This window comes from Perognathus longimembris, chromosome 9, assembly GCF_023159225.1.
Source record: "Perognathus longimembris pacificus isolate PPM17 chromosome 9, ASM2315922v1, whole genome shotgun sequence".
Classification (NCBI taxonomy): Eukaryota; Metazoa; Chordata; class Mammalia; order Rodentia; family Heteromyidae; genus Perognathus; species Perognathus longimembris.
The window spans coordinates 68,137,389-68,163,274 of record NC_063169.1 but is presented as its reverse complement, the minus strand read 5'-3'; the positions used below and the strand labels follow the sequence as shown (position 1 = coordinate 68,163,274).

General features: G+C 53.0%; 2 protein-coding genes across 3 annotated transcripts; one reads left to right on the top strand and one right to left on the bottom strand.

The window, feature by feature from the left end:
- Window positions 1-402: 402 nt before the first annotated feature.
- Window positions 403-1,525, top strand: LOC125357754 (mas-related G-protein coupled receptor member H-like). The gene has a single exon (XM_048354682.1). The coding sequence runs from the start codon at window positions 403-405 to the stop codon at window positions 1,447-1,449; it is 1,047 nt and encodes a 348-aa protein (XP_048210639.1). The 3' UTR covers window positions 1,450-1,525.
- Window positions 1,526-7,679: 6,154 nt separating this feature from the next.
- Pnldc1 (PARN like ribonuclease domain containing exonuclease 1) lies at window positions 7,680-25,590 on the bottom strand. Of its 2 annotated transcripts, XM_048354680.1 has the most exons (19): window positions 25,460-25,586; window positions 25,241-25,298; window positions 24,916-24,989; window positions 20,940-20,979; window positions 19,672-19,795; window positions 19,425-19,513; window positions 18,847-18,947; window positions 16,756-16,832; window positions 16,433-16,576; window positions 15,092-15,161; window positions 14,071-14,156; window positions 13,159-13,214; window positions 11,962-12,026; window positions 11,482-11,535; window positions 11,293-11,335; window positions 9,661-9,760; window positions 8,916-9,091; window positions 8,730-8,828; window positions 7,680-7,878 (listed from the first exon to the last, which is right to left on the bottom strand). In XM_048354680.1, the coding sequence occupies exons 1-19, from the start codon at window positions 25,533-25,535 to the stop codon at window positions 7,815-7,817; spliced, it is 1,596 nt and encodes a 531-aa protein (XP_048210637.1). In that variant the 5' UTR covers window positions 25,536-25,586; the 3' UTR covers window positions 7,680-7,814. The 2 variants fall into 2 exon arrangements, with proteins under 2 accessions (XP_048210637.1, XP_048210638.1); XM_048354681.1 differs by lacking the exon at window positions 11,293-11,335 and having other exon boundaries at window positions 11,482-11,566; window positions 25,460-25,590.
- Window positions 25,591-25,886: the final 296 nt, after the last annotated feature.

Sequence of the window (25,886 nt, the reverse complement as noted above, 5' to 3'; positions counted from 1 at the left end):
TTCTTGATCTTGCCACCTAGATCTGTTTTGTTTTGTTTTGTTTTATAGAAATCTCTTTTAGGAAGGCAGAGGACAAACATGCACACTGTGGGCTTTCCCACAAAGCCGGGGAGGGCGCAGAGTCACAGTCAGAGTCGATGGCAAGGCCTGGGAAAGGCACCTTCTCTTGGGGTCAGGGAAGTTCCATGGAATCTGCCCGGGTGGATGGATAGGGGACTGGGGAGGGAGAGGAGGAAACAGCTAAGGTCTCTGGCTCACCTCCTGTCTCCTCCAGGAAGGGGGTGAGGGGGGAGATCCCCAGGAAACCGAAGTCATTGTGAGATGCAGAGCCAGGGACACCCATCATTCCATCTTTCATGTCTGACAATAGGTAGACAGGAGACAGCCGGTCATTGCGCAAGAATGGAGCCATGGACCACAACCCTGAGTCCCGGGGAATCTACGCCCTCTTCCGGAAATGAATCTCTGGATCAAACAACCTGGTCATCCGAGCCGGTGACGGAGACCCCCTGGGCCGTGGAGGAAGAATACTATTACACCTACATCTCCTACCTCATCTGTGTGCTGGGGCTCATTGGGAATGGACTCCTCATATGGTTTCTCATCTTCTGCACCAAGAGGAAGCCATTCACCGTCTACATTCTGCACCTTGCCGTTGCTGACTTCACGGTCCTTCTCTTCTCATCCCTCATCGAGCTGGTGGACACCTTCCACTTCGATGACGCCACCTTGGAGACCTATGCGGTGTTTCTGGTGATCTTCGGTTACAACACGGGTCTGTACCTCCTGACGGCCATCAGCGTGGAGCGGTGCCTGTCGGTGCTGTACCCCATCTGGTACCAGTGTCGACGCCCTCGGCACCAGTCTGCCGTGGCCTGTGCGCTGCTGTGGGCTCTCTCCGTGCTGGTGTCCGGGCTGGAAAACTTCTTCTGCCTTCTGGACGAGGAGCCGAGCATCCCGGAATGTCGGAACGCGTACATCTTTTCCTGCGCCCTGACCTTCTTGGTCTTCGTTCCTCTGATGGTCCTCTCCAACCTGGTCCTCTTCCTGCGCGTCTGCTGCAGCCTGAAGCCACGCCGGCCGGCCAAGCTCTACGTGATCATCCTGGTCACCGTCGTCCTGTTCCTGGCCTTCGCCATGCCCATGAAGGTCCTGCTCATCATAGCCTACTATTCCTACCCGAATAACAGCCGCTCGGTTGGTGTGCTCCTGCCCTCTCTGAGTCTGCTGTCCACTGTTAACTGCAGCGTCAATCCACTCGTCTACTTCGTGGTAGGAAGTCTGAGGAGGAAGAAAGGCAGGAAGTCCCTGAAAGAGGCATTGCAGAAAGTCTTTGACGAGAGGCCCGCGGCGGGCGCAGGTGGGAACGCTGCACGGTCCTCCCAGGCCGTGGTCGAGGGGCGGAGGCCTGGCCGGGCTCCAGCGTGGGGAAGGGGGCCTCCATTCTGAAACGCCCTAGTGGCTCCCCAAGATTAAAAAGAAACCCCTTCATTCCTCCTGGGAATTGTCCACATGATCGACTTGTCGTCGATAACTTTGTGAGTGCTATTTTGTGGTTGTATTTTTGAGTTAGTGTATGTTGGTAATATAAAAGGGTTTGGTGAGATTTCTGTACATGTGCACAGTGTATACACACACACACACACACACACACACACCACCCTGGAATTCTCTTCACCTCTCCTATCCCTTCCTTCCCCTCCCCCTTTCACCGATGCCCCCTCACTATCTTTGTCATCATCATCATCGTTATCGTTATATAGGTCCATAATCCACATATGAGAAAGGCTAGTACTCTACCATTTTGAATCACAGCTCCACTTCTGGATTTTGATTGGTTAATTGGAGATAAGAATCTAACAGGGACTTTTCTGCCCCACTGGCTTTGAACCGCCATCCTCAGATCTCAGCCTCCTGAATAGCTAGGACTACAGGCATGAGCCACTGGTGCCGGGCTGTTTCACTTAAGAGTCTTCTGAGCCGTGTTTTCCCACCATCCGCAATAAAGGAGGTGGGCTCAGAGGTTAAGTAAGTTTACAGTATGGGTGCCGCCAAGCTCAATGGAGACCCAAGGAGTTCAACCCCAAGCCCATCCTTGCAATAGGGATACCTAGACGGTCTTTGCCTCCACTCCCACTTTCTCTCCCCAGTCTCTTTAGACCTTGGACTCTTGATTTGTGAGAGGAAAACATTCCTTGTGCTTAGGGATAGGAATTATTGTTGAAAACACAAGACTACATGTTAATGCTCTGTGTGTGTGTGTGTGTGTGTGTGTGTGTGTGTGTGTGTGTGTGTGCGCCAGTACTGGGCCTTCAATTGGACCCAGAGTGCTTCCTCCTAGCTTTTTTTGTCCAATGCTGGCACTCTACTACTCCTTGAGCCACACCTCCACTCCCTGTTTTTGGTGTTTAATTGGAGATAAAAGTCCCTTTGTTTTTGGCCCTGGCTAGCTTTGAACTTCAGTCCTCAGATCTCAGTCTCTTGGCTAAGCTACAGGCATCATAAGCCACCAGTGCCCAGCTTGATGTTAATATTTTTCCAAGACCACAATGTTGTCCTAAAGAACATTCTCACTATTCACCCATAAAGATTTCATCCTGGGGAGAGTCAGGCAATAGAAAAAACATCCCATGAATCCTTGCCACTAGGCCATATCCCCAGCCCTCCATGAATCCTTAAATGCTCTACAGAAATGAAAAGGAGTTGGTTTCTTTTTTAACAAATGGAAAAGAGCCGCAAATGGAATCATTAAAGCTGTGCTTGGGCATAGAAATTTTCCTGTTTCCTCCTTTCCTGCTTCCCCCCACTTCCCTCCCTTCCTCGATGCCTCGCCTACTATTCTTCCCTTCCTTTATCCTCCTCCCCTCTCCTTGCTTAACATGGAATCTGTACAAACCCATGTATAAAACACAATCATTTCTTCACAGGATGTGCTCAAACGAGCTCATGTGTTTTGCAGAGCTCTGCACGTCGCTTGCACACAGTCCCTCCAGCCCGCCAGCCCCAAGCCTCAAACCCTCACCCACTTAACGCACTGCCAGTTCTTTTTGGAATATGTTTTCATTTTTTTATTTCAAGAAAACACTCTGCTGTGGTCCCAAAGCACTACTGATAGACAGACATCACTATTTTAAGTTGAAACCCAAGCATTTGCCAACACCACTTACAGATTTAGCCTACCCAGTCATTTTGGTACTGGGACAGTCCTGTAGTCCAAATGATGGTCACATAATACTTTTTTTGCCAGTCCTGGGGCTTGAACTCAGGGCCTGGGCACTCCCTGAGGTTCTTTTGCTCAAGGCTAGCACTCTACCACTTGAGCCACAGCACCACTTCTGGCTTTTTGTGTTTATGTGGTGCTGAGGAATTGAACCCAGGGCTGCATCTACACAAGCACTCTACCACTAAGCCATGATCCCAGCCTACATAATACATTATTAAACCTAATTCCATCCAACTGGGGGCTTAGTGAATGTTTTATGATTTGATAGCATCTAAAAGTTCCAACAAGTGCCAGGAATATGCATTTTAAGGCATAAGTTAGAAAATATGTTTTGATAAACATGACAATGGGTTACTATTTCTTAATCGAATGTCCAACTAAATTGAGAAGGCAAACACTAGGGCATCAAGAAGTAAATGTGCAAAGGTAATGGTGGATAATTTGTAATCATCACACACAAGCAAGCTAGCACAAATGATCATGGACATTAGAAATGTTTCAACTCACTAGTAATAAAATTGTAAATTAAATTTCCTGTGTTCTTTTTGGATTTTTTTTTTTTTTTGCTTGTCCTGGGGCTTGAACTCAGGGCCTGGACTCTGTTGCTAAGCTTCTCTTGCTCAAGGCTAGCACTCTACCACTTGAGCCCCAGCACCACTTCCAGCTTATTCTAAGTAGTTTATTGGAGATAAGATTTTTCCGCCCGAGCTGGCTTCAAACTGCAACCTTCAGATCTCAGCCTCCTGAGTAACTGGGATGATAGGCGCAAGCCACCAGCTCCTGCCTAAATGACATTTCCTGTAACGAGTTGCCATTGTCACTGTCTTGCTGTGCTTGTGGGTGAGATGTAGTGGAAGATGACACTCAACACATCATGCAGGTTCCTAGTCAAGAGATCTCAGGGTCAGGAAAGAGCATGCTTCTCTTAATACCAATGGGTCTGAGTCTGGCCTTCATAACTAAGCATTTTTCTCTTTTTGCTTTGACTACCAGGAAGCTTAAAATATCCTTATGATGCACCTTCTGACTCAGTAGAACGAAACCTAGCCTGGCTTTTATTTCTTCTCTGGTTACCCTACCATCCATGGTTCGCCATGTAGCCCTCAGTGAACGACTTCAATAATAGAAAGAAGTATAAAATATAAGGTGATTCAAAATGTCGGAAGAAACTTGCATAAACTTTCTGGGAAAAGTCTGGAATTCCCAGGTCAGCTCTGCGAGCCATAAACCAGAATTCTTTATTCTTCTCCTTGTACTGATTCTGGTTGGTTTTAGGGCAAATAATTTCTATATTATATGTTCCATACTATTTGGGAGATCAAATAGGCAAAGAAGTCAAATTATCCCTAGACTAAATGCTCCTCTACTGAACAGACCCTATAGACCATACACACACACACACACACACACACACACACACACACACACAGTATAGCTCTAATGAACACCTCTGGTAGTGCAGTGGGCTATAGAATGACTTAAATCATTCTTCAGAGTATTTAGGTTGTAGAGTTCCTTAGTTTATGTGGCTCTACTTATACTCTGCTTATACTTATTTGCTCTTAGTTTACGGCCATACTACGAGAGGACATTACTGTTTCTGGTCTGTGTAACTGTGGACACCTTCCTCGCCTCCTCCCACGGTAGAAAACACCGAGCCACAGTCCGGCACCGACGGCCCCACAGCTCAGGCCTGAGGCGGGGTTGGGTACAGCCAGCTTCTCCCAGCCAGGAGCCCCTCGCTCGTTACGCATCCGCTGAGGCCCCGCGAGTGCCAGGCACTGTCCGGGGAACCAGAGGGAAGAAAGAGGCGCAGAGCGTTTTGCTGAATGGAGCAGTCGGGATTGGCTTGTACGTAGCATTCGCGTCTGAGCAAAAAACTCAATCAAGAAAGCAGCTGTGTGACTGTGAATCGAGCGATCGAGAGTGAACGTTGCAGCTGCTGCAGAATCTGCGCGCGCACAGGGGCTGCGGCTCTGAGATGGGGCAGCGTGGGCTGGGTGTGGGCAGGACGACGATGAGGCCGATATTAACCCCGGTGACCACGGTGGCCACAGTGGAGTGAAACGTGTCTGTCCAAAGGTGGCCCAGTCAGGAAGAATGAATGACTACCACCAAAGTGGGGATAAGGGACTAAGTACTGCTTTCACACTGCTACGTTATGGAGACTGAGTGTCACCAAAGGCGTGACTAAAGGCGGAGCAGGCAGTGGTGCCCTCAGAAGGTGCCGGCACCTGCTGGGAGGGCCTTAGGCCACTGACAGGCCGGGGGGGGGGGGGGGGGGGGGCGGTTCTAGGAACCAGTTTCTATCATTGCATCTGTGCTCCTGTTCAAGAGATGGTGGCATCCCCACGGGAGGCCAAAGCAATGTCCCCCCAACTTGGACACAGAGCCCCTCAACATGTGAGCTCAATACACCTCTTCCTTTCTTAAGTGTCCCCCACATGGTGATTATGCTGTAGCAATGCAAAGCAAACTGATAAACCCATTTTGCCCTTCCTCGGTGTAGAAGAGAGCACGCAGTCATAGTCACCAAGCACAAGCTCAGTACAACCTACTGAAACACCAAGACGGTAACTCTGATTGATCATTGGTCAGGAGGCAACTGGCAAGAGCTGCTGGTTCTTTTTGTTGTTTCCTCGTTTGTAGTGGGGTAATGACAAGGTGACAGAAGTAACCGTGGAGACTTCTACAGCGGGGTCCTGCCTCCCCCTCGGTCCCACCCCCACCCCCGACCCCCTCCAGCCGGCAAACCTAAGGCAATTGTCCCAGGGGATGGGAGGTTAGAGGCGTGACCAAAAGGTCACATTCTTGGCTTCTGAGCTTATAAACTTAGGAAGAATTTTGGAAAGGGAGCAGAGGTGACTGTATGAACGCCAAAGCCGCCTCTTGAGAGGTTTTGTTTTGTTTCCACAATTCTGAACCCTTGGCATGGATTCTGCGGAGTTTACAGAGAAGTCATGGGTAGAAAAAAAGCGTCCGACGACGAAGGAGCAATTTTCCATCCAGACGGAGCTGAGTGTTTAAGCAGCTGGGCTGGGGGAAGGCGAGCGCCAGGCCGCGGGCCGGGGTGGGGAGGGGGTGACAGGAGAATCCTCAGGGCTTCCTGCTGAGTGGTGTAGGGCCGAGGGCAGGCGCCAAAGCAAAACCCCCACACCCACAGTGCGGGAAGCCCGTGGGGACACGCTGAGGCCCCCTGAACTCAGCTGCCCCCCCAGGACGCTGTCGGGACAACGGAAACCAATGGCAGGAGCGGGAAGCCATGATCTGGTTCTAGATAGACAAGGGCCTAGCGCTGAACAGCACTCGGCCCCTCGGGAGGGCCACGGGGAAGAGGATCGCGGGCCACGGGGAAGAGGATCGTGGGCCACGGGGAAGAGGATCGCGGGCCACGGGGAAGAGGATCGCGGGCCACGGGGAAGGCACAAGATCCAAAATTCTAAGAGCAAGGGTGCGGAAGGACTCCCGGCAGTCCTCCAGGGCAGGGGCCGCGGGCCGGCAGGAAGTCCCTGCGCTGGGGAGGCCTGGGAGCTGCCGAGGCAGAACCTCAGCCCCACGCAGAGCCAGGAGGCTCAGAGCCCCCGCCCCCCCCAGCATCCTCGCCTGCACAGTCACCAGCAAGCCACGAATCCAGCCGTGGCTGAGCTGGCAAACGCAGGCACTCCGCAGGCTCCGCGGCCTGGCCGCCCGGCGGCACCCCGCAGGCCCCTCGGGGGACAGACACCCACACAGCAAGCGTGCGCTCCAGGAGTGGCCAGCGCCTGTCCAGACGTGCGCCGAGCCGAGCCCGGACGAGCAGCGTGAACTGGACAGGGGGAAGGGGAGAGAGGGCCCTCAGAGGCAGAGGGGAGGAAGCAGGGATGATGGAGGCCACGGGGGGGGGGGGGGGGAACCAGCAGAGGGCCGCTGGTGGCGCTGCGTGGACACACGCAGCTGGCACTCGGCAGACTTGCTCAACAGAGGACGGGTAAGGCTGGCACGGTGCCAATCCTCCACCGTGGAGACGGCGGAGGGCACTTCCCTCCCGAAGCCGGTGGTCTCTCGAGCCGCCGAGCTGAGCGGGGCTCTCCACGCAGACCCGCGCCGCGCGCAGCGAGCCGGGAGGGAGGGGGGGACAAACCCCACACTGCCTCCCAGAAGGGCTTCAAGAAGCTTTCGTGACCCCGGAAATGAGAGCCAGGTGGCTGGGGAGCCCCCCCCGCCTCCACAGTGGGCACAAACAACTGTGAATCTGGAATGCTTTAAGCTGCTCATCAAGATGCGGCATGGACACCTCCAGGCTTCGCTCTCCCTTTATGAGAAAAGCATTGGCCATTCCCCGCCCCCCCCGAAATGACCGGGGCTTTCGTTCCCTGGTCCGCTGCCCCTGACACAGCTATTTGTGTTCGACAGTCGGGAGCACAGTCGCGGGTGGAAGGAAATCTTCAGCCACACACCAAGAGAAGGACACAAGAATTTCTTTATCATTGATAGTAATTACAGAATTTCACGTTCCAACCTAACAGCATTTCTGGTAAGGACCATGCCGGCGCGTCTGTCCACGCACAGAGCCAGGAGGGTCGCCCGGGGAGGAGGGGGACGGGCCGGGCGCTCAGGGACCGGCTCTTCCCAGGAGAAACGCGAGCAGGGCCCAGGCGGTGACCACGCTGCAGACTCTGCAAGGCAGGGGCGGGGCTCAGGGCAGGACGCGGCCGCTCTGACAGCACCCCACCCAGCCTGGTCTTCGTCCTCCTCCTGGCCTGGTTCTCCTTCCTTCCACTCGCTTCCCCTGTGTCGGGGCTGAATCCCTGCTCCCCAGGACCAGGGGCTCTGGGGGTGCAGATGGCCCACGTTGCCTACCGCTGTGGGTCAGCGCTTGGCAGGACAAGGGGCTGCCAAGGAGCGGAACACCGTTCTCCCACAATGCTGTGCAACGATCAGGGCTTGGAAGCCCACGGGTCCTCTCCCCAGACCGGCCTTCCATGGCGGAACACTTCAGCAACGGGGAGGCGTCCCACCGGTTGCTCAGGCCCTCCTCACACGGGGCCCTCCTCAGTCCCACGGGGGCTCGCTAGACTGGACTGCAGTCCGCGCCCCCCCCCCCCGCTGCTTCTGGACGCTCTGCTCTCCTCCTATGCCCCCCAGTTCGCAGGCACCACCCACTCAAGGCTCTGCCAGCCGCCCACCCCGCCCCGCTCCTCCCTCGGTCCTCCCCACTCCACCCATCACCTCCCCGGCCTGCCTCCTCCTCGCCCCGCACCGAGGACATCCACTCGTGTCCATTTGATTCCTCGCTCGAGGACCTGAGCTCAAGGGGTCGACTCGGGCTCACTGAAGAACCCCCAGATCCCGCCACCGGGGCCAACGCCGCAGAGGAAGTGTGGAAGGTGCCCGAACACTCCGGTTCACCATGCGTGTCAGCAACTCCTCCACAGCCCAGCCCGCGGCAGCCAGAGACCGGGGGGGGGGGGGGGGGGGCCCCGAGTCAGACCCCCCTCCCCGACCACCCAGGGAGCAGAGCACTCACTGTAGCACGCAGGTGATGTTGGGGGAGTGTCTCCAGTACCGGTACAGGGTCACCTGCAGCGTGGGGTGGCACCGGTACTCCTTTAACACACTGCGGGCACTGCCGAAGGAAGCGCGGGCAGGTTAGCGAGCCCGGGAGGCGGGCTGGGGGCGGGGCGGGGCGGCGCGGGGCGGCTGCGGCACCTACTCCTTAAACTTGTTGGTGAGGAGCAGGAACTGGTTCTGCGTGAGCCGCCGGACGTCGAACTTGCAGAGGTTCTGGAACTCGCAGTAGACCTGCTGCTCACTGACCCCGGGCCACCTCCTGATGCGGAGGATGAGGATGGGAGGCCGGACGCTGGGGTAATCCGGGCCCGAGAAGTTCTAGGAAGCGTGAGGAACATGAGAGATTTTCCAGAAACCTTACTGCCACCTTACACCATCGGAACATGCTAGAGGAGTCTAGAAAAGGCTCGATTTAGGGAGCAGGGAGGAGAAAGCGGGGGGGAGGGAGTGGGGGATAAAAGGAAGGAAGGGTCTGTGTGCGTTTTGGCAGAAAAATTCCTGAAGAAATAAAAAGCACTGTGAAGCCAGGCGCGGGGGGCTCGGGTCTGCAATCCTAGGTAGGCGGGAGGCTGAAATGTGAGGACTGCAGTTCAAAGTCAGCCCAGGCAGAAAGGTCTATCACTTGCTTAGCCACCAAGAAAGCAGAAGTGGAGGTGTGGTTCTAGCAATAGAAAGCCAGGAAATGGCGGGAATCCCTGAGTTCAAACTCCGATACCAGCACCAAAATAACCAACAAATAAATAAGATCATGACATGCGTGATCTCCTCCCCCGCTCTACCTGCTGCTCCTGAAACCCCGCTAGCACCCCCCCACACATACACACACATTCTGGGAATACCAGGGTGCCTCCCACTGTAAGCCCCCGAGCAGAACAAAATCTACATACGATTTTGGGGACCCCGGCTCGGATGAGATTCACTTGGTTCACATAGGGAGCCAGCACGTCGAGGTACTGAAGGAAGGCAGGCTCAGCTACGGGAGCATTGCTGCAGACACGACACCCAAAGCGCTCAGGCTCGGGGGAGTCTCCGCCGGCGCTGAGGACCCAGGGGCAGAGTCGACCAGGGAGATGCCTCGGGCCGTCCTCCTCCCACCCCTCTCAGGGCTTGGGGCTCCTGTCAGTTGGTTCCCCGCACACGCAAGCAACGCAACGTGGCCCCAGAGACTCTAAGACCCCGTCAGCCGGTGACCTCTGGCGAAGGTCCTCCGCTGGCCGTCCCCGCCAGACACAGGCTCCGCGCGGGAGAGGCCGGCCTGGCGGGGAAGCGCCCCCCACCCCCGCGTCATCCCTGCGGTTCTAAACGCCCATCCCGGCCCACAGCCTCTTTCTACCACCAGCCGTCCCGGGCCGGGGGCCACCCTGAGTGCACGGGTCCAGGCAGCCAGAGACACCCCTGGACCAAGGCGGGCTGGCTTTCGGGGCTCGAGGAGCCAAACCAACACGGATGGAAGGCCCGGGCACTGAGGTGCGGTGCCGCCGGTAGGTCTTCCGTGCCCTGCACCACCTCCTACCACCGGGCACCGAGCACCGCCAAGCCGCCGGAGCGCGGGAGGAAGGCGGGCAGCTTCCTCACGCACGCTCTCTGGAAGCGGCACAGGCACGGGCACGTCCATTGCCAACCTGGAGGAATGCCAGCAGCACTCCAGTTAGATGACAGACTGGACCGTGTGTTTCTAAGTCAGTCCTGAAGAACAGGTGACAACCGTGATTAGCTCCGGCCCTGGGCCTGCTACATCCTACAGAACAACCGCTCGGCTAGGGCAGGCAGGCAGAACACCCCGCGCCCCCTGCTGGAGACAGCAGGGGTGCTGCCCCAGGGGAGGGCTGTTTAACAATCTGATTTGGAGCGACATGGATGGGTGCTTTACTCAGTCTCCCCCCCAGCTTATGTGAACCCCAATGATGTGTCTTTTGTCAGTCCAAACCGTCTCCTCAGCTATGGGAATACACATTAGTAACTAATCAAACAAATGCACCCAGCTGATGATCTAAAGAAGGTGCTAGAATACAAGCCAAAGCTGGGCGCTGGTGGCTCACACCTGTCATCCTAGCGACTCAGGAGGCTGAGATCTGAGGACCACAGTGGGAAGCCCGCCCGGGCAGGAAAGTCCTTAGGCTCTTTAGCTCCAATTAACCACCAGAAGATTGGAAGTGGTGCTGTGGCTCAACAAGTACAGGCTAGCCTTGTGCAAAAGAGCTCAGGGACAGTGCCCGGGACCCCAGTTCAAGCCCCGTGACTGACCAAGAAAGAAATGAAAAAAAGAATACAAGTCGAACCTGACCGCTTGGGTCCCCTGACACTCTCTTCCAACACGGAGATGGAGGGAGGAGGGCGGGGAGGCGGGAAAGGGCTAGGGAATGGCATCTGTGTACGGCACTACGCTAGCTGCTGCCCGGGCCGGGACGAGATGGACCCACGCTCAACATTGCTCGTCCTCCCTTCCTGGGAGCTGGCTTCCGGCGCGGGCCTGCCAGGTCCTGCCCACTGAGTAACAGGACGAGAGGAAAGACACTCACCTGTGCACCCTCTGGAGGAGCAAGTGAGCCACTCTCAAGAGAACTAGGAAGAAGAAAAAAAGCTGAGCTGTAACACACTTCGAGGCCTTGTGGGAGGAGGCAACTCTGGTGCAAGGTGCGCCCCCACGAGATCAACCCGGGGCTGAACCCCGTCAGAGAAGTCTCTTCCCAAGGAGCAGCAGCTCTTACCTGACCCACAGAGGAAGGCGTCGTAGGCGGCTTCGTGGGGGCACTTTGTCTTGGCTGAAGCGTGTTTCCGTACATAAGAGAGATACTGAGCAGCCATTAGAAACAGGGCCTGGGGAAGAAGGCTCTCCCTGCCCCCGCTCAGTGTCCGTGGCGGCCACGGCCCATCGGACCACCCGCCACCGTGGGCCTCACCCCCCGCCCCCGTCCCGGCTCAGAAACACGCTTCCCTTTCATCCGATCCTCCCCACGTGGAGAATGACGAGAGCCCAGAGCCTCCAGACAGCCCCACGCCCCACGCCGAGGGGGAAGCAGCCAGCTCCCAGGGGCCTGGCAGCGCCTGTCTGGGGGGCAGGGCTGGGTGGAAGAGAGAAGGGAAGGGCCGTGGAGGAAGACCGCAGGAACCTTCCAAGTCTGACAAAGTCTCATCTCAGCCCTGTGCTTTGCCCAAGGTACGAGGAGCCAGGACTAGTGGGAACATACCATATCGTTCACACTTGCTGGCGTGAACAATCACAGGTCCAGAATTCTTTGTGGGATTCAAGTTACTGGGAGAGGAAGAAAAAAAAAAAGGGTAAAGAACATCACACCAGACACACACAGACACACACAGACACCCTTACTCCCCCGAGCTCGCCCTCTAGTGGCCTGAGGAATAAACATGGAGGTGACGGTGTGTGCGTCCTGTCATGGCCACACCCGAGGGCCAGACAGGGGCTCCAGGGTCCTTCTGGCGCTGGCACCAGGAAGGCGAGCGCCCCGAGGCATGGGGTTCTATAGAGGCAGGTCAAGGAGGGACTTCTGAAGCAGAATTGCAGAGATGAGGAAACAGGGGAATGAATAAAAACCCACCTGCACCCACACACCCGCCCCTCCCTCCCCCACTGGGGGAGAGAATTCCAGAGAGAACAACACGGAGCAGGGGAAGGGAGACCAGGTCTCCAAAGCCACGGCGTGGCCCTTGCTCAGGGCTGGGTGCCACGCCCTGTCCCCGGTGCCAACCTGCAGTGTCCCGTTAGTGACAACCACAGATGGAGTGTGCAGTGGGTAGCCCCACGGAGGGCAACTTGTGAAGAGTGTGGAAACGTGACAAGCAGCGCAGGGAGGGGGTGTGAGCGGCGTTGCGCTGCAGTCACTCCCTGCCGTCCTCTCCTTCCTCCCGCCCGTCACACACCACTGCCCACGCCACGGGGGTGCAGAGGTGGCCAGAGCCAAGAGTCAGGGAAGGCCTGAAGCCGGGAGTGTGGGTGCTGAGAGAGACGGGAGAGGAGGGGAGAGGCGGGGGCCAGGGAGGCTGCTGAGGAGAGGCAGGCAGTGGGCGGCGGGCGGGCAAGGACGGTAGGGGTAGACCTGTGTGCCGGCTCTGGCACACAAAAGGGGCATGCGTGTGTGTGTGCGCGTGTGTGTGCGTGGGTGTGGGTGTGACAGAAGACACGGGGAGAACGGTGACGGTGAGCACAAAATGAGCAGGAGGCAGGCAGCGCTGAGAAACGCCATGCCTGTTGTTCCGCGTTCTTCCTGGCGGTGGGCACCGTGAGGGGCAGGTGGAAGGAGCCCGGAGAGCCGCAGGTGTTGGGGCGGGGGGCGCATGGCAACCCAGCCGTGCTGGACGAGTACCCGTCACCCCCCCCCCCAGGACCTCGAGTGCACGCGCAGCTGAGGCCGCAGACCCCTCCTCACCTGTTCAGCACTTCGTACACCTCCGAGAGATTGGACACCCGTGGGAAATGCAGTTCCTGCAGTTATGGGGAACACAACATCGGTGCCTGCGTGTGCCCGCTGCTGCGGGGCTTCGGCGTCGGGGCCCCAGGATCCCGGGGCTTCCTCAAGGGGCTCCTGGTCACCAGACTACACACAGGCCACGCCGTGTCCCTCCGCGGGTGAGGTTGGGGGACTCTTTACACACAGGAATGGGAGGCAGTGTGGGGGCCCAGGCCACAGATGCAGAGTACCAGGCGTCCTGGGGACGAGAGGGCCCTGTGGCCCCACAAAGGCCACATCTAAGAGGGCCTCAGGGCAAAGGTCACAGGAACACATCCCCATTTCTGTGGCTCCCTCTAAGTGATCCCTCAGTCTTTAAAGTATTGACCCGATGCTCTTTCTGCCCCGCAGCGGACCTCCTTTAGCTCCGTCACATCGCTCCCTCTCCACGTGCAGTGTAACGGAATCGCCGGGGAAGCTTGCAGAATCGCTCCCGGCTTCCACCCAGGCAGTGGCTCGAGGGCTGGCGTGCGCCACCCCGGGTGCTCATTTGCCGCCAGTGAGAGAACCCATAACCCACAGTGCTATTCTCTGAAGACTCTCAAGAGGGGTCCTGCTCCGGTGCCTTCCACGCCTAACGTGTTTAAGAAACACGTATCGGGTTCCAAACTCAGCTATCCCACTGTCCAACCTAAGTCAAAACCTGGGACGTTCAATGGAGGAGGGGGAGGAAAATCAGAACTGATTTATGAGATGGTCCACAGACGCCACTATGCATAGGACACTGATAACCGCTTCCCTAAGAGCTCAAGGAAGGAGAAGATTGGAAAACCGAGCAGAGGATGTGTCTGGACAGAGCAGTCCTGGCCCCAGCGCCATTCTACTCCGTACCTTCCAGATGTCCTTTGTCACGTTCTTGGTGTCAATGAGTACAGGAAATAGACTGTGGATGTTCTGCTTAAACTGATCATAACTTTCTGAGGGGAAAGATCCAGACAGTGGAAAGTTGGTTAACAAAAACAACAACGGGGGGCTGGGGATATGACCTAGTGGCAAGAGTGCTTGCCTCATATATATGAGGCCCTGGGTTCAATTCCCCAGCACCACATATACAGAAAATGGCCAGAAGGGGCGCTGTGGCTCAAGTGGTAGAGTGCTAGCCTTGAGCAAAAAGAAGCCAGGGACAGTGCTCAGGCCCTGAGTTCAAGCCCCAGGACTGGCCAAAAAAAAAAAAAAACTACAACAACAGGAACTGTTGTCTAATCTAGCTCGTCACCAACATGGATTAGTAAAGCAAACAAAACAGGAATTGAGAACATCCTTAATCCTAATCCTTAAAGATTTCTAATCTCTACCCGAGGTACCACTACTTTGTGTGTGTGCATGTGTGCCAGTACTGGGGCTCGAACTCAGGGCTTCTTGATTGGTTTATTAGCTTTTGTCCTTCAAGGCCGGTGCTCTATCATTGAGTCATACCTCCACTTCCAGCATTTTGCTGGTTATTTGGAGATCAGGGGTCTATTGGTTTTGTCTGCCACGTGATCCTTAGATTTCATTCTCCTGAGAAGATAGGATTGCAGGCTTACGCCACAGTGCCTGTGCTTCATTGCTACTTCTCAGTGTAAATGCCAAGTGGTTTACCACTAAACTCAATACTTGCTATTGCCAACATCAGCACAAGCAGGTGAGAAGCTCGAGCCAGTGGGTCAGGAAAAGAACAAACACGCTTCTTAAATAAGTTATTAGCATGCATTAATTGTACAGGGAAGTTCCACTCTGACATTTCTATACATTTATACCACATATCCCAATGTATCACAGACCAGAGATCAGACAGGACCATGTCCAGCCTGTCCAGAAACTGTGACAGCAAACAGGCTAAGAGGAGAGACAATGGTGGGTTTCTCTCTACCTGGGAGAGGTCTGAAGAACTTCTCGTGGAGGTGCAGCAGGTCCATCATCATATTGTGTCCCACTAAGGGCTACTTGGAGAAAATCAACAAGGAGAGATGAAATTTAAAAAAGAAAGACACCAGAGACTTAGTAGCAGTTTCTTACAAAGAAGGTAGCATTGGGGCTGGGAAGGTGGCTTAGCGGTACAGTGTTTGACTAGCATGAACAAAGCCCTGGGTTCGATTCCTCAGCACCACATAAGCAGAAAAAGCCAGAAGTGGCGCTGTAGCTCAAGTGGTAGAGCGCTAGCCTTGAGCAAAAAGAAGCTCAGGGACAGTGCCCAGGCCTTGAGTTCAAGCCCCAGGACTGGCACAAAAAGGCATGGTCCATTGGGAATCTAAGCTTTGAGGAAGATACTTATAGCACTTCTGTGCGGGTTGTATTGTTTTCTTGTGTACGTATGTATGTATGTATGTATGTGTGGGTGGGTGTGTATGTGGGGGGGGGGGTGCACCTGTGTGTGGGAGGGGGGTACCAAGGCTTGAACTCAAGGCCTCATGCTCACACTTGGCTTTTTCACTCATGGCTGGCACTCTACCACTTCAACCATGCTTCTAGCCCAATACCTCTAAGTAATTTTAAATACTTAGCATGGGAGTCGTTGTGTCAAAGAGGCAAAGAAATATTAACATTTTTCCTCTAGATTTTTTTTTTTTGGTAGATAGTGGGGCTTGGACTCAGGGCCTCTGTGCTATCGCTGAGCTCTTTTGCTCAAGGCTAGTGTATATTAACATTTTTTACATGTAGTGTTTCTCCAAAATTACCCCATCATGATTTGGAAAAAGAAGGCTGGGTTTAAGCTACCAGTATCAATAAGAAGATAACTGCTTATCTTAGCAAAACTCACTTTGGGGGGCCGGGTGCTGGTGGCTCACACCTATACTCCCAGCTACTCAGGAGGCTGAGATCCCAGGATGGCGGTTCAGGGCCAGCCCGGGCAGGAAAGTACATGAGCCTCTCCAACTGACCATCAGAAAGCCAGGGGTGGCGCTGTGGCTCAAGTGGTAAGAGTGCTAGCCTTGAGCTGAAGAGGTCAGGGACGGAGCCCAGGATCAGAGTTCAAGCCCCACAACTGACAAAAAAAAAACCCAAATCTCATTTTGGGCTGGGATGCAGCTCAGTGGCAAAATGCTTGCCTAGCAAATGCAACGTCATGGGCCCAATCCCTAGTATCAAATAAAACACACAAATTATAAACAAGAACAAGAAAAAAGAAATCTCGTTTTATTGACAAAGAATCCTTCAATAGCTAGCCAGAAATACAAAAGACTGTGGAAGGTCAAGAAAGATGTTTTCCTACCTTCTGGGCTTTTACCAGCATTTGGAAGAAGACAGAAAAGCCCTTGGCAGAGAGGAGGATCTGCTCCTTCCAACAGCTGGCTCGATCGCTAGAGGCGTGCTCCAGGTACCAGCGATGTTGTCGACTCACCTTCTTCACGATCACCTGGGGAGAAAACCGGACACGTTCCCCAGAGCCGGCCTGGCTTGCTGGGAACGCAGCCCACCGCAAGGGCTGTTCTTCTCAAGTGAGAGGAAGAAGACCAAAAAGGGAAATCTCGAGAGCCCCAATGAGAGGGAGGTGACGGAACTGCTGGAGGCAGCCCTTCCCAGGGGAGAACTCACCCCCTTCTCCTTCACCTCTGTCCAGATGTTGGGGAGGGCCTGCCTCAGCACCAATTGGACCTCAAAGGCCTGGAACCCTGTGGCAGAGGAAGCACAGAGCGCACAGAGCAACTGGAACAGCACTGCAGCACCGCGGAAGCCAGAGAGGAAGAGAGGCTGAGAGACCCTAAGGGACTTGTAGGTCTCATGTGTGTCAGACATGGCCTCCTGGGATAGTCTAGGGTAGCACCCTCAAGATTTATGAGCACAAGGATGCTCTTAAGTTGGTGATATCCAAAGATTTGTTTCTGAGGGCTACAATCATTGCTGTTAGCCATGGTAGGAATTAAAATGTTAAGTTAAAAAAGACCTCAAGGAATGTGGCTTAGCAGTAGAGCACTTGCGTAGCATGCATGAAGCCCTGGGTTCTATTTCTCAGTACCACATACGCAGAAAAACCTGGAAGTGGTGCTGTGGCACGAATGGTAGAACACTAGCCTTGAACAAAAGAAGCTAGAGATGGGGTCCAGGCTCTGAGTTCAAGCCCCAGGACTAGCAAAAAAACGAAAACAAAAAAACCTTCCAAGATGGGTGTGGGTGGCACATGACAGCAACCTTAGCTACTCATGAGATGAGATCAGGAGAACTGTGGTTCAAGGACAGCCTGGGCAAACAGTTCAAGAGAATCATGCCAGTCAATAAGAAGCTGGGCTCCATGCTGCGTGTCTGTCATCCCAACGATGTAGGAAAGGTAAATTAGGAGGACTGAGGTCCAGACTGACCCTGCAAAGTAAAGCCAAGATCCCATTCATAAAAGTAACAGAAGCAAAAGGACTGGAGGTAGAGTTCAAGTGGTTTAGTACCTGCCTAGAAAGCATAAGATCCCGAGTTCAAACCCAACTACCACCAATTTAAAAAAATTTTTCAAATTTTCTTTTAAAATAAGTTAAACATAGATTTAGTGAAAGGGTTTTTTTTTTTTTTTTGCACATCTCTAACATCTGGCTGGAATTAACATCTGCTTCTGCACTTCATCTGTCTTGATGTGTTGTGATCACTGGGTCCAGGAAGGACTCCCAGCCTCACACAGATGCTTACACGGAAAAAGGAGGAGAGTCACCAGTCTAATCAAATGACTTTGGTGTTTTTTAATACTATGTAACATTCATTGGGTGGCAATTTCTAAAAGATAGCTTGTTATATGAGCTCAGAAGCCGCAATGAAAGGCCTTCGCCTGGCCTGTCATGCACTTTGGATATTTCCATCCACGGATTTGTGCTCTGGGTACCACAGGCTTGCAGAGTGTCACACATCTCACTACACAATGGAAGACACGTGTACACATTGCCACTGACCTCATTACAAAGGTCCTGGGTTGGGAGGCTGTCAAGCTTATGCTGGTCCAGTGGTAGCCACTTGTACGCATGCACGTGCGCACACACTACCAGCTAGTCCAGCTCGCAAGTAAAAGGACCTCGTGCAAGATGCTCTTGTTCAATGGTTGCTCTACAGTGGTTGCAGCAGACAGTGTGCAGTGTGCCATTCTGCGCACTACACTGGCACATGGTATTTAAATAAAAAATGAACCACGAGAGTCTGAGACTTAATAGAACTAAGGTATTACTTCTAGCCAGGTGCTAGTGGTCTATGCCTACAGTCCTAGCTATTCAAGAGGCTGAGATTTGAAGACTGCAGTTCAAAGCCAGCCCGGACAGGAAAGTACATGAGACTCTTATGTCCAATTAACCGCCAAAAAGCTAGAAATGGAGCTGTGGCTCAAGTGGTAGAGAACCAGCTTTGAAATAGATTATGGACAGCCCCTGAGGTCAAGCCTCAGTACTGGCATACACACACACACACGCACGCACACACACACACACACACACACACACACTTCAACTTCGGAGTTTAGGTCATGTGCTTCTCTAACCCCAAAGACCAGACACCAACTGAGCACGTGGGGCCAGCGTCTGTGGGAAGGGGGATGTGTCCCTGGAGCAAGGCCAGAACAGAAGCTCAGCCCCCGCCGCTGCGCCCGCGCCGGGCTGTCCGGTAGCCGGGGCGTGCTTTCTGCATCCACTCCCGGGGTGGGCCCGGCGGCCTCCTGCCTACCTGCAATGCCAGGCAGAGTCATCCATTCACCCTCCTCAGCCAGGTCCAGCCACCGCGTCACCTCATCAATCACCACCTTGATTTGGTCTTTATCCAGAGAGCTGAAAAGTGGGCGCAAGAAACATGAGAGAAAACCGCCCAGGAATGCCAGACACAGCGTGGCGGCATCCTGAGTCTCAGCCAGTGCCCCACAGGTCTGGTGCAAGCAAGGTTACCAGTGCGCCACCCTCGAAACTCCTAGAGAAGATCACACTGAAGACCAACGTAAGCTGACAGCAAAGCCAGAGACCAACGTAAGCTGACAGCAAAGCCAGCCCCGAGGCCCCGAGGCCCCCCGGCCTGGCACTGCAAGGAACGGACTCTGCTTCTGTGGTACTAGATCAACAGCCACTCTCCTTTCCCTTTTAAACAATAAAGTCACCCTCCGAGCAGTGGGAAGTTCCCAAGGGAGCTGAGAGGAGGAAGGCTGCCGTCATCTGGGGGTGAGGGGACCCCTGGCGCTACAGACTGTCCTGCAGGGAGCACAGGCCGCTGAAGCCAGTTCCACTAACCATGGGCGGCAGGACGGGCCTCCTCACCTGCGAACTCTCCAGTTCCCCGTCAGGACACTGTGCTTGATTTTCTTCTCCTGTTCTTCATTCATATAGGGGATTCCGTTTTTGAGAAACTGAGGACAGGAGCAGGATGGGAGGTTAGTGGGGGCAGCGTGGTGAAGAGAGCCCCTTGGGTCCCGTGTGGACAGGTGAGAACAGAAGCCGAGGAAATGGGCAGCCAGGGCCAGTCCAGCCAGACTTGGACAGGCCCGCCCCTCCTCCGGAGCCGTACCTTGTTATAGTTGAAGCCATACTGATTCAAAAACTGAACACTGGAAGCCTGGAAAGAGAATTCTGAATCCAAAATCCCAAACGTGGTAGGGAAGAGAAAGAAGTTACATGAATGTGCTACATATCTATTCAAAAGAACGAAAAAAAAAAAAACAGTTCAAACATAAGGATAAAAAAAAAACAACCATCAAATAGTGTAATTTTTTAGAAAGAAAAAGTCAAAGCCCAACAAAATAAGCACCAGCAAATGGGTACTTGCAAGGCGGGGGGGGGGGGGGCGCAGGGGGAGGGGGGATGAGAAGATGAGAAGGGGGAGGAGGAGAGAATGCAGTGGAGAAGTCATTGTATATACCACCAAATCCACAGCAGGGAAAGCGTGGGTGGAAGGGGGGTGGAGGGGGACGGGGATATTGAAGGGGTGACATTGACCAAAAGGCACTGTATTCTTAAATTGCCTTGTTAAATGGCGCTTCCTTTGTACAACTACTTAAAGGTAATTTTTTTTTCATGTTAAACCTCAAACTACAAAAAAGCCAACCAACAACCGGAACGTGCCCTGCTTCTCCTTGAGAAAGTACTTGAAGATCTGGATGCTCCAAGTGTTCTGGGAACTGGAGGCCAAAGAAAGGAAGGGCCGCCGCGCGGTCCCATAAACGGTGCATCCTTTCTGACCGCTGGAACCTGCACGCTGTTAGACAGCTGCGACTTCCCTCTTAGCCTACATGGCTCCCACGAGGCACGCAAGGGACAACGGAAATAAGGGCAGGGGAAACGGAGGTACAGGGCAGGGGTGGTGGGAAAAGTCTCACAGAAAAAGTACTGCGTTTGTTTTTTTTCTTTTTATCAGTCTGGGGTTTGAAATCGGGGCCTCTGCACTATCTCTGAGTTTGTTTTTCTTTTGGCTCCCAAGGCTAGCACTCTATCACTTGAGCCACAGCTCCACAGCTGGCTTTTTAGGAGTTAATTGGAGATCAACTGTCACAGACTTTCCTGCCCAGGCTGGTTTTGAACTGGGATTCTGAGATCTCAGCCTCCTGAGTAGTTTGGATTACAGGCGTGAGCCACCAGCACCCAGCTAAGGCACTGCTTTGAGAACATTTGGAGGTTAAGTTGGAATCTTCAAAGGGGAAAAAGTCCAGAAAGTAGGGAAGAAACCACAGTGTCCAAGACAAAAGTAACGCAGGTACCCAAGGCAGAATCTGAGAGCAGAAAGTTGCAGAGCACAGACGGGCAGGGGCTACCTGTTTCCCCAAAGCTCTTTATACATACTTGTTTGACTCTCCTTCAACACTGGAAAACACAGACAATCCTAGAGGAATGACAGCAGATGTAATGAATAGCAGAGAAAAGTGACCTAAAATTAACTGCAAAGACTAAGTATTCTGAACAGTGCTTGGTAGCCATGGATACTGTATGGGCTGCAGAGCAGAATACCTTTATTGAAAGATAGAGAGCTGGGCATGGTGGCACACACCTATAGTCTGCGATTTGGGAGGCTGAGCTACAAAGATCAAGCATTTGAAGCCAGCCTGGGCTACACAGTGAGTTCAAGGCCAGCCTGACCAACTTGAAACATAGTCTCAAAATATAAATAAAAACAAGGATTGGGATGTAACTCACTGATATAGCACTCACCCAGAATTCATGAAACCCTACATTCCACCCCTAGGTCTGAAAAACAAAAACACCAAAACAAAGACAAACTTTCTCACTGTAATTTTTTATGGTACTAAGGTTTTTAACTCAGGACCTTGTGCTTGCTACCAAAGCACTGCACTACACGCTCCACACGCTCTCCCACAAGGTGTACTTTGTACTGAAATTACTAAAACATAATTTGGGTAAGTTCTTTAAATACAGAAGTATTAACTGGGGCTGGGGATATGGCCTAGTGGCAAGAGTGCCTGCCTCACATACATGAAGCCCTGGGTTTAATTCCTCAGCACCACATATACAGAAAACGGCCAGAAGTGGCACTGTGGCTCAAGTGGCAGAGTGCTAGCCTTGAGCAAGAAGCAGCCAGGGACAGTGCTCAGGCCCTGAGTCCAAGACCCAGGACTGGCAAAAAAAAAAAGTATTAACTGGATGTGTGGCTCAGGTGGCAGAGCACCTACCCAGTAACTGTGATGAGGACCAAAACTCAAACCCAGTACCGCGCACACACGCACACGCACACACACACACACACACAAATATGTCTAACACCATTTTCATAGTTTTGGAAATAATCAGAGGAAACTAAAACCCACTAACTAAAAGTCTAAGCTGAGTGAGAGTTCATACTTACAACTGCTACAGTAGCTACCTAGGAGGCGGAGGTCTGAAGGTCAGAGTTCAAAGCCAGATTGGGCAGAGAAACTTTTTTTTTTTTTTCCAGTCCCATGCCTTGAACTCAGGGCCTGAGCACTGTCCTGGCTTCTTTTTGCTCAAGGCTAGCACTCTGCCACTTGAGCCAGAGCACCGCTTCTGGCCTTTTTCTACATATGTGGTGCTGAGGAATTGAACCCAGAGCTTCGTGTATATGAGGCAAGCACTCTTGCCACTAGGCCATACTCCCAGCCCCACAGGAGAAACTCTTTATCTCCAATAAACCAGTAAATAGCCAGAACTGGATGAGTGGCCAAAGAGACTCTCAGTTGAAGGGAAAAGCTAAGTAAGAGCATGAGGCCTTGAGTTCAAGTCCTAGTACCAGCACAAATAAAAAAGTAAAACAAAAGGTTAACTTTAACTGCTTTAAAACATCTGTTTGGCTCGGCAGTAGAGTGCAGTGCCTGTCTGCCAGTGTAAGTCCTGAACTTAACCCCAGCATCACCTAGGGACAAAAATCCTGTTTGTTGGACATGGTAGTATAACCCTACAGAAAAACCTTAATCCCAAACAAAGTCTGATCTAAACTGACCCTAGCTAGAATGAGAGAGATTTGTAAATGGGGGCAGAACAGCAATATATCTAAGAGCCATTTCCTAGGCTTCTCTTGCCACTGAGAAGACCTGCCACAACAGAAAAGCAGCACAGGATGGGGTTGAGAACAGAACACACACAAACACGGTCAGTCATGAAGAGAAAGCCAAGGTCAGAAAAATCTGGCCCATGACCTGTTCTTGTAAATAACAACCTACTCAAATAGGCATGATCATTGATCATCTATTGTCTACTGCTGATTCAGCCTTACAAAAAGGATTAATCACTAATAGAAGCCACACTGCCTATAACATCTGATAGTTACAAAAGTTGTGGACTCCTGTATTATAAGATGTAAGTTGCAGGACTCTGGGCATTCACTAACAGTTGAGACCAAAGGATACTCTTAGGAGAGGAACACAAAGGTGCAATGCCTACTGCACCTGATCACATAAAATAAGAGTAACAAAATAAACGCCTGTGGAAACGAGGGATTTATTTTTCTTTTTTTGTCGGTTGTGGGGCTTGAACTCTGGGCCTAGGCACTCTCTCTGAGCCTTCAGATCAAGGCTAGCACTCAACTACTTTGAGCCACAGCACCGCTTTTGGTTTTGGAGTGGTTAACTGAAGATTAAGAGTCTCACAGACTTTCCTGCCCTGGCTGGTTTTGAACCACGATCTTCAGATCTCAGCCGAAGTAGCTAGGATTACAGATGTGAGCCGCCAGTGCCCGGCTTCTTTTTGTTTTGTTTGTTCATTTATCTGTCTTTGGGAGGGTAAGGGGGAGGCACCGAAACGGAGGGACAAAGGGTGAACAAGTGCAGCAGCGGTACTCACTAGACACTGTGTGGAAAACGAGCTGTACGGCATGTGGGTGGGGATGGGAGGGAAGAACTGGGAAAGAGTGAGGGACGGGGTGACACTGTCCAAAAAGAAATGTATTCCCTACCTAGCTTATGTGACTATAACTCCTCTGTACATCACCTTTATAATAACAATAAAAAATTAAGTACAAATGAAATAAAATGCAAATCAGAAAAACAATGAGATCTTTTCCCACTACCAGGTAGTTAAGATTTTTCAGATACTTTTTTTTGGTCCTGGTATAGATTTTGAACTCAGGGCCTTGTACTTGTTCCGCTTGCTTGTTCATAGCCAGCATTCTACCACTTGAGCTAAAAAGCTCCCAGCTGGGCTTTGTGCTGGTTAATTTGGAGAAGGACTCTCTCAGACATTCCAAGGCTGACCTTGAACCTCAATTCCCCACATCTCAGCAACCAGAGAGGGATTCAAGGTGTGAGCCACAGGTGCCTGGCTCTAGGGTCAGACTTACGGATAGATGGCAGGAAGAAAAGTTTGATTACATACACACCTTTCTTTTTTGCCTTTTCAAGGTTTTATTTGTATATACTTTGTATTAAAAAGAAAAGCATAATTACTACAAAGTACAAAGGACTAAAGCAAGACTAGAATAATGAATAAAATCACTTCAGCCTGGAAAGCAAAAGCTCTCAATAATATTAAGTATTATAATGCAAGCTTTGTAAATTCCTTAATGCATATCGTTTAACTCGGTAATCCCACTGCTAGAAGTGTCCTGCATGCATCTACTCACAAAAGCACGGTGTGAGGACTAAGTTAGTGGCTGCACTCATAGTCTGAAATCCTACGAACTGTTCAAATGAATAGGTCTGTATGTGTCACCAAAGAAAAAGTCCCACCAATCCCCATCAGGTTAAAAACAACAACCAGGCTGTAAAAATACTTGTAGGATCTTATTTGTGTAAATTTTCTTTCTTTCTTTTGCCAGTCCTGGGGCTTGAACTCAGGGCCTGAGCACTGTCCCTAGGGCTTGGACTCAGGGCCTGAGCACTGTCCCTGGCTTCTTTTTCCTCAAGGCCAGCACTCTGCCACTTGAGCCACAGCGCCTCTTCTGGCTTTTTCTGTGTGTGTGGTGCTGAGGAATCGAACCCAGGGCTTCATGTATGCAAGGCAAGCACTCTACCCCTAGACCATATTCCCAGCCCCCTATATTTTCTTTTTAAAAAAGAAAAAACACCCAACACATGAATTTTCCCTTGGGAGATGGAGCAGGTGGCAGGACCTGTTCACAGTACTGGCTTACTGAGGCATGGAAATAATACAGCTATGTTTTCTGCTTGCTCGGAAGTATTGCTCCCCTAAGCATAAAGTGTCCGCAAACAGAATAAACATCTAAAACGATAACATTGTTTCTAAAAAAGTCGGAAGCTGTCTGTTACACAGAGGCAACAAAATACCATTTTTAAAATATATATAAAATACCTTGTTGGACGATTTATAAGAATCAAGGGAACAGACTCACCAATCTGACAGATTGTAAACTGCTGAACACTCTGACGCGTCTTCAGATACCACTCGGATGGCAGATCAAAAAGACTGGACCAAAAAAAAGAGAACAGGAAAGGGCGTGTCATTGATCCCAGCCACTCAAGCAGGAACCACTTCTCTCCTTGTCACAAGGGGGGTCCACAACGGGCACCCCACGACAGGCAGGAACACCCCCCTACAAAATGCCCCGCCCCCTCCCTCCCCCACCCCCCAGACCCAAACGGTGCGGCTGCGAACGCGGGGCGGGCGGCCCGGGCTTGCCCAGGGGCCCCCTCCAAGCCGGCCGGCCGGAAGCGTACCTGATTTGTTGGGGTCCACACAGACTGGAGCGGAGCCCGGTGAACTCGATGTCCAGACCTGCAGTGGGGGGGAGGGGAAGGGCAAGAAGGACGGGAGCGCCCGGGGACAGCAAGGACGCGCCCCTGCGCCCCCCTCTCCGCTTCCTGGGCCCGGGGGAAGGCCTCTCCCCGGGCAGGGCCCCCTCCCCGGCCCCCAGGCCCAGGCTCCCCGAGCCTTACCCACGAAGTCGGCGTCCAGGACCAGCTCCTGCAGCAGGGGAAGGGTCTGTTCAAAGTCATCGGCGCAGACGTCCATGGCTGCCGGGCCTACGGAGGCCGAGGCCGGCTGCCCTGCGCTGCGCCGCCCGGCCCTGCGCGACACCCACGCCGCCCACGCGCCGCCCTCCACCCCGCCCAGCCTTAAAGGCCCCGCGCAGGCGGGACCCCGCCCACCCCGGCCGGACCCCGACGGGGGCGCCGCCCCCTCGACGGGCCCCCGAGGAGAAGGCTGTCGGGGATCCGGGACGGCCCGGCCGGGCCAGAGGAGCCCCAGGCCCGTACACGGCCCTCCGCCCACCCCACGCACCGCCACGCACCGCCACGCACCGGGGACGCGAGCTTGGGTGCGGAGTTTCCAGGGGCGGCTAGTGCACGGTGTCCTTGCAAG